Source organism: Echinops telfairi, unplaced genomic scaffold (assembly GCF_000313985.2).
Source record: "Echinops telfairi isolate 266 unplaced genomic scaffold, ASM31398v2 ScPeMD7_18;HRSCAF=68, whole genome shotgun sequence".
Classification (NCBI taxonomy): Eukaryota; Metazoa; Chordata; class Mammalia; order Afrosoricida; family Tenrecidae; genus Echinops; species Echinops telfairi.
In genome coordinates, this window is record NW_022103915.1 from 74231785 (window position 1) to 74245916 (window position 14132).

The window sequence follows — 14132 nt, forward strand, 5'->3', positions numbered from 1 at the left end:
ACTGCCTTGGGCAAATCTGCTATACAAGACCTCTTTAAAGCGCTGAAGTGCAAGGGTGTCACCTTGCTCCGGACACAAGCCACAGTATTTTCCATTTCAACATGCATGTGAACGTTGAGGATTGACTAAGGAAGACCAAGGAAGAACTGATGTCTTTGCATTAAGGTGCTGATGAACAATATTGAAAGTACCATGGGCTGCCAAATGAATACACAATTCTGATCTGGAAGTAGTAGAGTCAGAATGCTCCTGAGACGCAACAACGGAGAGACTTCATCTCATGTACTTTGGACATGGTTGTCGGGAGAGACCCGTTCCTGGAAAAGGCCATCATGCTTAGCGAAGTAGCAGGGCAGCAGCAAAGAGGAAGGTGCTCAATGAGCTGGACTGGCACGGTGGCTGCGACAACAGTCTCCAAGAGAATTGCGGGGGGGGGGACGGCACACGACTGGCTAGTGTTTTGTTCTATCGGACACAGGGCTGCTGTGAGTCAGAACCGACCTGAAGGTGCCTAACAACAACACCAGCATGGGAGACCTACATTGAAGGATGCCTCCTCTTTTGTTTATGTGCTCCGTTTTGTTAAGCTGAGCCTGGGTGTCTGGAAGAAGAACTTAAGGGGCTAAATTCACTGACAGGCTTTTGGGTGATCGCAGGGCAGAGAGTTGGGATGAATAAAATCTAGACTGAGGAGGCAATGAGAAGAAATGAATGCTCAGTCCCTAGAGCTTCTTTCATTTTTCTCTTTCTCTTCTCTGACCTTTCCTGCCCGAGAGGCTTGCTACCATTCCTATTCTGCAACCCTAAAAATCTCCTCTAGGCTCCCCCCTCCCCCCACGTGAGACCTCAAATAACCACTGTATCGATGGGAGGGTTTAAACAGGAGGAGGTTGGCTTGGATAGTAGGGGCGAAATATTTCAACTTACCCTGCTTTTGAATAGACATTGTATAAACAATGGGAACAAACCTGAAAACCACGTCCCTTCATCGTGGCCCTCCAGTGAACATACATGCAGCTGTGTGGATAAGGTGGCTATTATTCTAAATAAAGACGATTCCATGTAGAAATGACTTTTACTTTCTTTCTTCCCTCCTAAATCGTTAATTCTCTCTCTTGTGTGAAAATTATGTTTCCTTTGGTTAGCATTAGTGTCCTTCAATGAAATCATGTGCTTTTATCTGACCAATTTATGCAAGTGTTTTCCGCCAGGTTATTTCTAGAACATGTGGGGTTGTCTTTTAAGGCCCCCAGGAATCTGTAGTGTGTGCTGGTTTGATTTTAATTTATCAGTGTCCTCTCTGAAATAGGCATTGCACAAACACTGGAGCAGCGGAGATTGACCCTATACGTGTGTTTGCTGTGCTCACGCGCATCTTTCTACACACAGAGACATTGGCATATAAGAAATGTAGATGGTGTCTATAAATCCAAGGAGACATGTAAGTGCACAGTGATACATAGAGACATGTATATAATACTTTATGTACTTGATAAATATTACATCCCTATCATAAAGAAAGCTTTTTATCAACTTTGATTGTTTTTTTATTACCTGAAAGTATTGCAGCTGTTTCTCGGCACTCGTTGTTCCTTCTTTTTCTTGTCTCAGGCAGGAATTGAAGATGAAAAGCTCCGTGTCTCTCAGCCACCCTTTCAGTTCTTTGATCCTGACCTCCAGCTGCCTCACCAGGCTTCCGCTTTCCGGGGAGAGCAGGTCACGTGGGCCGGACCCATTGTGCCCTGCCATTGTCTCCTGGATCTTCTCCCCTAGGGTTTTCTAAGGCATCAGAGTAAGACAACAACAACAACAACAAAACAACACAAAAAACACCGATTAGTTTAGGTAGCAAAAACACTGTAGTAAGCTTGCGACCAAGGCCACCTGGAATGGGTCCAGCTGTCCTTGCCACCTCATCCCTGACTGTAAATCTATTTGGGATTCAAATTCTCAGACCCTGTGTGTTATTCTAACTACCAACCGGGGGCTTCAGAAGACCTCATCCACTTGTACTTTCTTCTAACAGAAGGGAGATTTGACCCAAAAAGTTCATCGATGAACAGTGATAAAAATTCATTTGAATCCTCAAATGAATAAGAGTTTATAGGAAAATCCTTCCTTGTATCAAATTTTCAGGAGATAGAAGCTTGAGTTTAATCAATACACTGAAGAGGCCACACGTAGATTGTGCATGCGGCGTTCAGTTCAGCTTTTGTTTTATGAACGTTATTTCCCAAACTGTATGGCTGTGGGGTTTGGAAAAGGGTGGTCCCTGCGATGCGGTTGTTAATTTCACCTGGCTTGGACACTGCTCAATCGCACAATTTCCCAAGCACCATTTGTGGACGCTGGACTTCCTAAAATATATGTTAAAATAATTTCTGGTCTATTGTGCTTGAAGCCTCCTTAGACTAGCCACACTAGGCTGAGGGTGGTTGTGAGGGTGGCCTTATCACTGTGATGATTATAGTTGAAAACACGATCTTTGGAGAATCTATAAGAGTTCATCTACGATAATGAATCAACGCTACAAAATATGTTCTAAAACCCAAATAAAATGAAATGCACAGACATTCATGTGCTGTGTAGTGTTCTGTACATCGTGTCTGTAGGAGATCAGGACAGAAAAAAAAAAAAAAGGCCTTTCCTGGCAACACCCTTGTATTTTCCTGGTGTAAATATTGATCATTTGCACACCCTCAGTGGAATCCCGATTTAGCTATTGTTTTTATGCTGTAACAAAAGCAGCAGGAGGTGAAATCAATGCCCTTGGAGGGTAGGGTCACAAAAAAGAATTTATTGCCACTTTTTTGTTCTGGAACAGTTTGCAATCATAAATTCTTCATAAACAGAATACTTCAGAGAATGGTCCGTCTTCATAAATATACGACAGAGGACATCAATTTCATTTAATTCACAATTTGTGTCAGCACAGCAGATGCCAATGCCTGCCTTGATAGGGTTGTTTAATATGCAATTGAGACAGAGTAATATGCAGCACAGGGGACAAAATTTCACAGATTAAACTGTACGCACCACTGACATTTCATTCTAATGTATCTCCATTCCACACTGTTCACCTTAGATGAAAGTAATATTAAAAACCATATCCCTCTATTTTACTATTGTTAGAAGTTAAAATCCTTGTCTTTGATTTTTTTTCCATGCCAATTAAAATGTAATCATGCCAATTAAAACAGTATGCCTCGTGGTGCTAGTGTGGCACAGGTTTTGTTAAAATCTCCCCTCTACCCCTACACGTTCCTAAGATCATTATGAAATTCTGCATGTTGTATATGAATGACATTTTTGTCAAAATGGCAACCATTTTAAAGAAAGCAGGTCCATACGCAGTAATTAAATATTTCATTAAAAAAGTAATATACACAATGTTGATTTAAAATGTTTAAAGAAACAACATGTGTGGTCTATTTTAGACAATTTTCAGAGACTATTATTAGTTATTTATCATATTAGTATTAGAGACACTCAAATAGAATGCAAACAGACCACCTTTTCAACTACTGAACTGATAAGGCTCTTATCTATTTAGTATACAACCTCTTACAATATCATCGCACACTCACATTTGTAACACACCCAGGTTGGATCAGTGCTTACTCTCAAATAGTGTAGTTTCTGAATTAAGTCATAGCTTTATAGAGTGGCTGCCACTCGTTGCTATGAAAAAGCAATGTAAGAATAGGTCGAAGAAAACACTTTTAACATTTTAAGTTACTTTGCTCAATTTCACAGTGTTCCGCATTTTGATGAGAAAGCGAGGACTTGAAACTGCAGTGTTTTAAGATCACCCAGATTAAATATGGCATAAGTGGAACACTGGCACTTCTCCAAGTCATCAAGGTTCATGGATAGCTTTTCATTCAAAATATCTTTAGAGTATTATTTTGTTAAAAAATTTGAAAGGCAGAAAATGGAAAGCGTGCAAAATTATGTTTCCTAACTGACACCACCCATACTACGCTATTATAATGAATCATTTAGGTAATTGACAAATTTAGCTTACCCTTGATTTGAAGTGAAGGCAATTTAGGAGGGAAGTTGATGAAAAAATATAGTTTAACCTCTCTCTCAGCTGTCTCCCAACGAAAGGACAGTCCTGGCTCCTGCACATTGCCATCCTGGTCTCTGGGTAACAGGATCTCGATATTCCCTTTTTGCCAGAATCTTGCATCTCAATCTTTGGCTGCAACCCAGCCCATCATTGCGTGAAATGAATTACATAAAACTTTTTTTTGTGTGTGTCTGGGGGTGGGGTGGCTTTTGTTAAAAGTGAGCTGGAAATTGAGGCACGAAACAGAGGCTGATTTAATTCTGCAATTCAGATTTGGGTCAAATTTGCATCTTTGTTTTGGCGGGCTTCCGTGTGACATGAAAAGTGTCCTGACACCCTCACTTTTCATCTTAAAGGTACAGTAAATAGTTAAGTGTGGATGTCTGCAGCATGTACCTTCAGAAGAAATTCTATTAACATTCATTCAAGCATGACAGTCAGTGTATATCAGATATACTATATTATAGTTGACTGGGCGCATGCCCATAATACATGGCATATATTACTTACTTTTTTATGTATTAAAGAACCAAAATTATTAAAATCTGAGAGGAGACAAGCTCAGAATAAAAAATTAAAAAAAATCAACAGAAGAGGAAAAGCCGTGTTTCCCCTCATAATAGCATGAATAGCTGTTTGAAATGTAGGTAGGGAATTGAAAGAGAGAGATATTTGTGCCTCAAATTAGAAATCAGACAGATAGAGTACTTCACAACACAAAAAAATGTACACATAGCCTACAAACAGTAATAAAAATGCAAATACCCCAAGCAGTTCCCATTTTTTCTTAATTGAATCCACTTTTTCAAGGAGATCATCTGGTAGTAAAACGCCACCTTTCTTCAAGGCTTCGATCTTACTAAGCAGCTCGGTCTTTTTCGGGTGCCTGATGGACATTTCCACACTGTATCGCTAGAACCAGAAGAGAGAAAGAGCCCTCATTACTATTCTTAGAAAACCGTTGAACACAGAGTGTTGAAACTTTTTTGTTTCCAATAAAATTTAGGATCAGACTTAATTGCTAACACCTTGATTCACTGAGGATTCGCCAAAAGCAGCGTAAGCACTATTATCACACCCCCATACACAAACATCGGAATATGCCAGGGAGTTGATGACGATTTATGCCTTTTTAAACCAAAGTTTACCAGCATATTTGATCTTTAGATTGTTCCAAACCAAAAAATCTGATGAAGAAGTATTCAAATATCATTTAATATTTGGTGAGTTAGCCATCTGTGTCCCCACAGCACCAGTCTGAATGGTACAAATACACTTATCCAGAAAGATGAGAGGCGACTTCCCTCTTATCCTGTAAGCCCAGTGAATCCCCAGTGCACATTTTGCTCTCATTTTCCTATTACTTAAGAACTCGGAGTGGACTTGGGGAGGAGGCCCATAGAAAGAGAAAACAGAAAGCAAATGCTTTGGCAATGTGTACTAATCTATGCTTCCTTATCGATTACTATAACATGTCCCCAAATTTCAAAACTGACTACAAAATCCTCTCCCTCAATATTCATTGCATCTGACAAACTGCCAAGCCGAGTCTCTCCTAAAAGATGTTTTGTTAGAGATAATGTAAGTGCCGTTTAATATGACAGTTACTATGGTGATTCTCTTCAAATAACTCTATTTAGGTAACCTCATCATTAGAAAGTTCTATATGCTGAATGACTATAAGTTCCTGGAACTGTATTTTTAAAATGCATATATAAGAACACCTCTGAATAGAGAAACTAGGTTTAAAAATTAGGTATAAAGATATTAAGCCCCTTTACCACGTTTAGCACCTTTCTAAAACATAATGGGCAATTCCCAAACTCTTTCCTTAGGGTGCAGAGTGAGGTCACTCAAGTCCTTGGTAGTGTTGTCTTTTGCCCTAAAGGAGGTAAGAGAAGCCTTCTTGTCAGATAATAAGAACAGCTTTTGTCTGGGCCAAAGCAACAAATTCAAAGTGCGCTCTAACACTTGGCTGAGTTTTTCATTGTATTAATAATATATTACATAAAATCTCAACAAAAAATAAAAAAATAAATAAAATCTCAAACCAAGATACAGTTGGAAGCTGCTTAAAAGAAAAGAAGGTGCGAAATCGGTTTCAGTTAATAGCTCTCCAGCATTTGCATGCATATGTTTGCATACTTTTAGTTTCATATTTTAATCTTTCATTTACACTAAACATGCACATCATTTGTATTATGTAAACTTCTCCAAATGTTAGTCATTTGTGGCTCACAGAACAAAAATGTTTTAAATGAGGTGATTTAAAGCATTTCATGTTATTAATGAATGTTGATCAGGGTGTTAGAGTATCCAAAATTGCATGAATATGCATAGTAGGGAAAAAAATCAAGGGTTGCTTTACAGCGATTTTAGAATTTGGTATGTGATACTTGGGAAATTCTGATTGAGTTTCCTAGCTACAGGCAATTACTAAATCCACATTACCCCGACATTTAGGGAACAGACTGTCCACTTGAGTTTTCTGGATTCAATATTCAACAAGTTTTCTAGAAATATAGTGTTTTATTCATCAGAGTGATGATTGGAGGGGAGGACAATCTGCTTTATGTAATCAGATTTCCATCTAAAGATGTTGTAACTGACAAAGATTTACATAATTAATTCTGTAAAACATTGACATCAGATCGAGAAAGCCAATATTTCAGGCAAGCAGAGGAATCCCATTCAAACCCTTTACTTATGCCACATGAATTAATGGACTGCCTCTGGTAGGGCCACCTGGCAGCATCCTAGACCAGTTGTCATTTGAACTTGTAACCAGTTCATAGCCCAGCTTGTTACCCCAACTTCGAATGGCTCCTATATAGCAGATCAGTCTAGAAAGAAAACAAGCTTAGATGTGTACCATGAAAATGATAGTCTTGTAATAATAAGAATATTAAAAGCAGTAACTTTAATTTTAAACATAATAAAATAACTTTCTCTGTGAAATGTCGTAGAAATGGTCTGCACCAGCTATGATAAAAGATGATTAGATTTAAAAAGTTCATCTTATATAGGCTCTCGCTTTGTCATTATGTAACCTGCAATATAAACAGCAGGATGAAGATGTGAATGATGGACAACGCCTCCAAACTGTGCAAGTTGAGAGATCCAATTCCGTTGTTAGTTGTCCTGGTATGTGAATGAAAGGTAGTAGAATGTCTTGTAATTGATGGTGAAAATAATTATTTTGATTTTGGAAGCACTCTAGAGGTTGAACCTGATACGATTTAAGGTCTAAAGCTGGGCATGCAGTGCTGTCAGGAGAGGTGTGTTTTGTTGATGTGACTAGTTTTTGCTCTTCTCTCTCGACCAACTTTTCAGAAACATTAGCTGGGGAGAATCAACCGCCAGCTTTTTCTGGTCTGCGCCATCCTATCAAGCAGGGTTACTTTATCCTGTGGTGAGAAAATAATTTAATCTTCATATTCCTTCCACCCACAGCAGTAAAGTGAGCAAAGACTACCCTATTGTGGCCTGTCGTCTGGGGATGTTGTGACACAGACTACTCTTCAATAGCCAAAAATGAGATTAGCAAAGTTGAAGTCAGATGGCTTTTCTTGAGTGCTAAGGTAAATAAGCATCCAGTATTGAATTTCTCCACAGCACCTGCTGTGGGCCTCTCTGTCTAGCCAAAAATAAAATATACTCTATTGAAAGGGCATATTTACATTATTAAGTGTATTTGCTTGGTCAATTCAATTTTGCCTAATGAAGCTGCCTAGTAGATATGTGAATGGTCTAAATTAAAGACACAGCCCACTTTTACATGCCCTATGTTAAAGTCATAATATATACATGTATATATCTTTTAAAATAATTAAAAATAACCACAAACATTAGTACATTGTTTTAACTAAGAAGTGACAACGTTTTTTTAAGAATATTTTCCCTCAGTGCTAACTTTTTAAAGAGAAAAATGTTAAAAAATGAGTTATATGACAAAGCCAGCAAAAAAATAGGGATTTCTGAAATAAATATGCTCAGAAATGCACGAAGACTTGATTGAGATAACTATTTTTTGACAGTTATGCTAAAGACAGCCCCCCAAATCTTTTTCTTTCTTTCTTCCTTTCCTCTTCTTCTTCTTCTTCTTCGTTTTTTTGTTAAAAATCACACCGAAAATTCTGCCCAAATGGAGACTGGAACAATGCCTTGAAACAGTGTTAATTGTCACCATGGAAACCAGAAGAATAAGCCATTTTGAACCTGGTATAGAAGGCACACATTGAGCAACTCAAGCATTTTTTCTGCCTCCTCGATGTTAAAGAACAAGATGGCCTGTCACTGAGAGGTCAGAGAAAGAAAGCATCCTGAAAGGGGGGTAGATGCTCACTGTCTAGTAAATAAAAAATATATAAAATAAACTACCTACAGCTAATGCTGTAAGACTCTACACAGTGAATCTTTTTGAAATAGAAAGATCATCAAAAGATGGCCAGGATGGGGGGGTGGACTCCACCTCAGCAAAACTTCAGGGCTACATTATGTGAACCTTGCCCTCAAAGCTCCCTGGGAATTCTGCTGTTGTAATAAAACTTCAGAAGAGGAAAGAAAAAAGGCAGCATGATGGAATTCAAAATAACGCTCTAAAAGCACACAGAGAGATTAAGACATCCATTGTAAGACTTTTGTATGGTGCTTCTGTTGGTTATGCTGAAAAGAGACCAGACATTGCTGAACGCAGAGTGGAGCTTGGCTACGAGAAACACAGGAATTAAACCAAAGCGTTTTCTCGATTATTAACAGGGGTCTGCCAGACTTTAGGTCATCCAGGCTTGAGTGTTTATGTACATCTTGCACCACTATTACTTTTAACTGGGTTCATGTTAGGAAAGTTTTTTAAAAAGTAGACTGATGCAGCTATTATATTGAGAAGTTTACATCTCTTTCCTGGATATCAAGCATAATCTCTTTCTCTCCATTCACATAAGCAAGAGTAGCAGACAGACAGACAGACAGACAGACAGACAGACAGAGAAAGCGAACTAGCTAGATAGACGAGAGAGAAAACAAAAGCCATCCTAGTTCAGTGACAAGGAAACATAGGCTAGGAAAATACCAAATACCCAACTGCTAGCAAAATTATGTGTGAAAAGATGCAATTTCTTCTTTTCCCCCCACAAAAATGCAGTGATGTGTCCATGACTCTTGCATTGTGCTTTCTGGCTAGTGTTTGCCCTCCTCATGCGAGGCTTCATGGTGGCCCCTCAGCAAGGCCATGCCTAATGCCATTCAGTGGCTAACAAAGAGTCTTTTTATACAAAAGTGCAGGGTCCACAGCTCAGCAATACATGCCGAGTACAGGAATCTGCTAGAGATCAGGCTCGCCTTCCCAGCAGCTCTGGTGCTGCTCCCCCTTTGAGAACCCCAGCATCCGGCGCTCACACCCACCGCGTGTGAGGTTTCACACTGAGCTGAGCGTCCAGGACTGGGGAAGGTGCTCAGTATTGGAGGAGAGGGCTCGAACCTGAGACAAACAATAGTCGTTATTTCTTGCAAACGCCTGGTATTTTACCACAAGCGATTTATAGCGAATAATTGCACAAAGAAATTATCAAGACTCCTACAATTGTCCTTGTAAATTAATAATAGGCTTTCTTGATTGGGATAAATTTGCTGCTGAGCCTTTGGAAAAATTAAAAAGTGCAATGTCATTTAAAATTGCCAGAACTAGCACAGCAAATTACATCTGAGGTTAAGAATTGCGCGCCCCCCCCCCACCTCTTCTAGCTTATTCCATTTGCATGATCTGGAAATCACATTACATTGGCCATGTATTGTTAATTGGACATAGATTGCATTATCTTTAATATAAATCAAACTACAAATATTAAAATGAATTGCAAATTCCCTAATAGAAGATCATAAAACAATCTTTTTCAAAGTATCTCCCATTAATAATTTAATTCCAATTATATTACTCAGAAACTTAAGTAGGAGACCTGGCAACTTACTTCCCCAACCATTTCTTTTACATAACAAATACCTAAGGTTTTGTTAATAAATAGAGCTAGTATAGAACTCATTGGTATAGAACAGAAATAATAATAATAAAAAACCACACTAATAACTAAAAACTTCCCTGTCAGCTGCAAGCAGCGCCAAGATGACCCATCCAATCCCTTGTCTACATATGTCAAGGGAAGGAAACAAAGTTTCCTAGGGTAGAAATTCACTAAGTACAAGAACTGCCATGATCATAGCCTCTAAGATTAAGAAATCGATCATCTTTAGTCTAGTTATTTTATAAAAGGGGTTTCCAGCCTCTTGTAGTTTTTTTCTATAAATGTTCTATCTTTCTGAAGCTTTTGCATGGCCTTTAATGAGTTTATATTAAATATTTAATACTGTTTAGGGCATATCCACTACTACCCAAAACAGTTATATTCCCAGCAGCCCCACTGTTTCAGGCAGAGGACTTGATTGATCCTCCCAGCCTGCATTGAGCAGAATGAAAAGAAGCAGTTGGAAAATAGCTGCCATCATTTAATGCAGATGACCTCTGACAGCCTCCCAGCTCTTCTATCTGAACAGAAATTTGCATGGGGTCTCTGTGCAGAGGAACAATGTAACCTAAATGGTAGACAATCTTTATTCTAATGAAGTGGGTGTCAAGGTCAATGTAAAACTGCAATGATAAATGGTGCACCACTAGGCAAGAGAAGTTGCATAGGCATTGTAGTGCTTTCACATTAATTGAAGACTGAAATGCGCTGCGTGAAAAGCACAAGCCTCTCTTTTCACCATAATGTGTTAATGCGCCAATGCTGAAATGATTTCTTCAAGCTGTTTGCCCGTTGACATGTATCTTATTGCAAAAATAATGCAAATGTGGAGTTATGGCAAAAAGGTGGGCACTTTTAGAAAGTAGCGTTTGCATGGATTAGAATTGCAAAAATGGAAATACAATGTCCCACGCAACAAACATGCTGACATTCCTTTGATCCCCTTTGCTTTGCTTTTTTCTCTTTAGACCTGTCTTTAATTAGTTTCGTCCAACCAGCCAGCCTTGTATAGAGCCCTTCCCTGGGTATTTTCATCCTGAGCTCACTGTCAAGGGGGACAGAGGAGGAGAGAATCATTCCAGTATTTCCCCCTCATGTCTAAGTGTTCTGCTTAGTCGGCAGTTAAGATCTTGAGGCATCGCTTGTCCTGAAGAAACAGGTAACAAAACGCCTATGGTATATAAAAGAAAATAACTATATTCTAGTGTAGGTGCTAGAACATATAACCTGGGCATCTGATAATGCCAAAATGACTGTTCAACAATAATTACACCAGATGACAGCCATTTCTTCAGTTGATCTAGCAAGTTTTAGTTAGTTAGCATGTCTCATCCTCTGAACGCACGGGCAGTGAGCTGCTTTGAAAACTCCGATCTACTCCAGCCGGTAAAGGGAGCACTGTTTGCTAACACCTCATTAGCAAACACACTGTTCTCACGCCATCAATTAAACAGAAAATGGAGTCGCACCATTAGTTTCCCAATTTGCTAAAATCCTGATAAGCGCATATTACTCCCCATTTGAGAAGTGTTTCCAGGCTCAACTCATAATACGTGCTACCCTGCTCTCGATGGGATGGCTCACAGCCCCCTGCCCTTCCAGGAGGCACTGTGATACAGTCACCTTACCAACAGGAGTCACCCTGCTACCGAAAGACTGTAATAATGCAATTACAGTTCAGTTATACGAGCCAGAAATGGGCTGGAGGTCTCTAGTCTCGGGGCCTAGAAGGCAATTAGCACAATTACTTTAAAATAAATGTTCTTGCTAGCTTGTAACTCTGAGAAAATAACACTGTCTCAAACTGGAATCAACATTCCCAAAATGACAACGCAGAGGGGGAAAAACAGGAAAGAGAACAGTGAAAAAGAAAGAAGGGAAAAAAAAGTTACTGATGAAACTGTTTAAAAAACTGTACAGCTTCATCTGTGTGTGATTTGTCAGGTCTGAAGCTTTGACGTGCCCAAGGGGCAGACCCCAGCGGGGAGTAGGCTGCCGAGCTAAATAGCTGTGAAAGAAGTCTTAATGTAGGATGGAATTCAAACTAACCTTGACATGACCTCGGGAAAAATATGCAAAAAGTAAAGTGAATGCACTCCGCAAGATACATCCTAATTTTGTGGGGGAGCTGCTTAGTTTGACAAACATAACTGAGACCTTGAAAGAGAAACAGAATGCTAGGAAAGGGAGAAAACTTTGGAATTCAGGCAAAAAAAAAAAAAAAATGTAAGCAGGCATGATGTGTTACTGTGAAGGCATGCGAACTGTTTGGAAGTGATCCAAATAAAAACCCACACCGAACAAGATTGTTGGCAGCCTGTCTCTGGAGGAAAGAAAATGTTGTTCTATTGTGGTGGTTGTGGTTGTGGTTGCTTTAGGTTGAATATAAATGACCCAAAGCCAAGATTACATCATCACAGTACAAAGTTGGTTGTGGCTTTTCGCTGGACAAGTCCCATGGACCTCTTGGTTTAGGACAGCAATTCACTGCGGAGACTTTAATGTGTGATTTTTTTTATCCTTCTGTGACAGCAATAAATGGAAGAATGTAAGGAAGAAATACCCTAGGTGCTCTTCAGTCTATTTCTTGCTTTGGATCTGTATGGGATAAGCCACACACAAGCTTTACTTGTCCACCGCATCCTGATTTGGCTGGATTATAAATTATGCTGGTTTGGAAGCGATCAGTTTAGGAGGAAGGCATTTGCTCTTGTTTTCTGGCCAAGAACTGGCTAACTCACCGGATAGATGGAAATTTTAATTGAGTGTCAACTTGTGTATAAATTCAATCCTATTACCTTCTCAATGCAATCTTGTTGCAATACCAGTTACTTTACTATCCAGATTTTAAACATAATTAAATTGCTGAGAACATATAACCCCAAATCTAATGGATTAAATTCCTACAGCAAGGATATGAGTTCCTGGATCGGGTGTATGCGCTGCCATTAGATGTTCATAAGCATGAAGTGAGCGGGCGGACGCCATCACTTCGAAGAAGAGAAGCACAGGGATATTGCAGAGAACCTGCTGAGCAATCAGACAGGCATGCACGTAAAGATATCTGTTCGATGGAAACTATGACATCACAGCGGCAGCCCTGCTGGCGCATTGGGTTATGCCTTGGGCTACTAAAGGCAAGGTTAACCTTTAAAGATGTACAATCCTGGAACCCTAAAAGGGCAGTTCTACTCTGTCCTTTATGGTCACTTTGAGCCAGAATCAACTGGCTCAAATACCAGTGGCAATGCTTTTGGTGCTAAGCTAGAAAAGGATCCCTGATGGCTCTGTGGGTTAGAGGCTGGGTTGCTAGATACAAGTCTGGCTGTTCAAATCCACTAGCTGCTGAAATACCAGGCTTTGGCTTTTGTAAAGATGTAGTCTCTGACTCACTACGAGTTAGAATTGACTTGATGGCTGTGGGTTTACTTTTGGTGTGCTTGATTTTGGCTTTTGGTTATTATGACAGCCTTTCTCAACATATTTAAGAAATCATTTTATTGGGGGCTCATACAACTCTTATCACAATCCATACATACATCCATTGTGCCAAGCACATTTGTAATATGTTGCCATGATCATTCTCAAAACATTTGCTTTCTACTTGAGCTCTTGGTATCACCTCCTCGTTTTCCCCCTCCCTCCCCGCTACTCCCTCCTCCTCCCCCATGACACCCTTGATAATTTATAAATTATTATTATTTTGTCATGTTATACCATCCGACGTCTCCCTTCACCCACTTCTCCACTGTCCGTCCCCCAGGGAGGAGGTTATATGTAGATCCTTGTAATCAGTTCCCCCTTTCTCCCTCACCTTCCCTCCACCTTCCCAGTATCGCCACTCTCACCACTGGTCCTGAGGGGTTCATCTGTCCTGGATTCCCTGTGTTTTCAGTTCCTATCTGTGCCAGTGTACTTCCTCTGGACCAGCTGGATTTGTAAGGTAGAACTGGGGTCATGATAGTGGGGGTGAGGAAGCATTCAAGAACTAGAGGAAAATTGGATGTTTCATCATTGTTACACTGCACCCTGACTGGCTC

At 39.8% G+C, this 14132-nt stretch overlaps 1 protein-coding gene across 2 annotated transcripts in view; it reads right to left on the bottom strand.

Annotated features, from left to right (window-relative positions):
- Nucleotides 1-14132, bottom strand: part of AKAP6 (A-kinase anchoring protein 6) — a 524185-nt gene that overhangs the window by 89319 nt on the left and 420734 nt on the right. For both annotated transcript variants that reach the window (XM_004698937.3, XM_045287776.1), the window contains exons 10-11: nt 4841-4987; nt 1555-1779 (exon numbers count right to left, since the gene is read on the bottom strand). In XM_004698937.3, coding sequence (XP_004698994.1) covers nt 1555-1779; nt 4841-4987 — 372 coding nt within the window. The remainder of the gene's footprint in view (nt 1-1554; nt 1780-4840; nt 4988-14132) is intronic.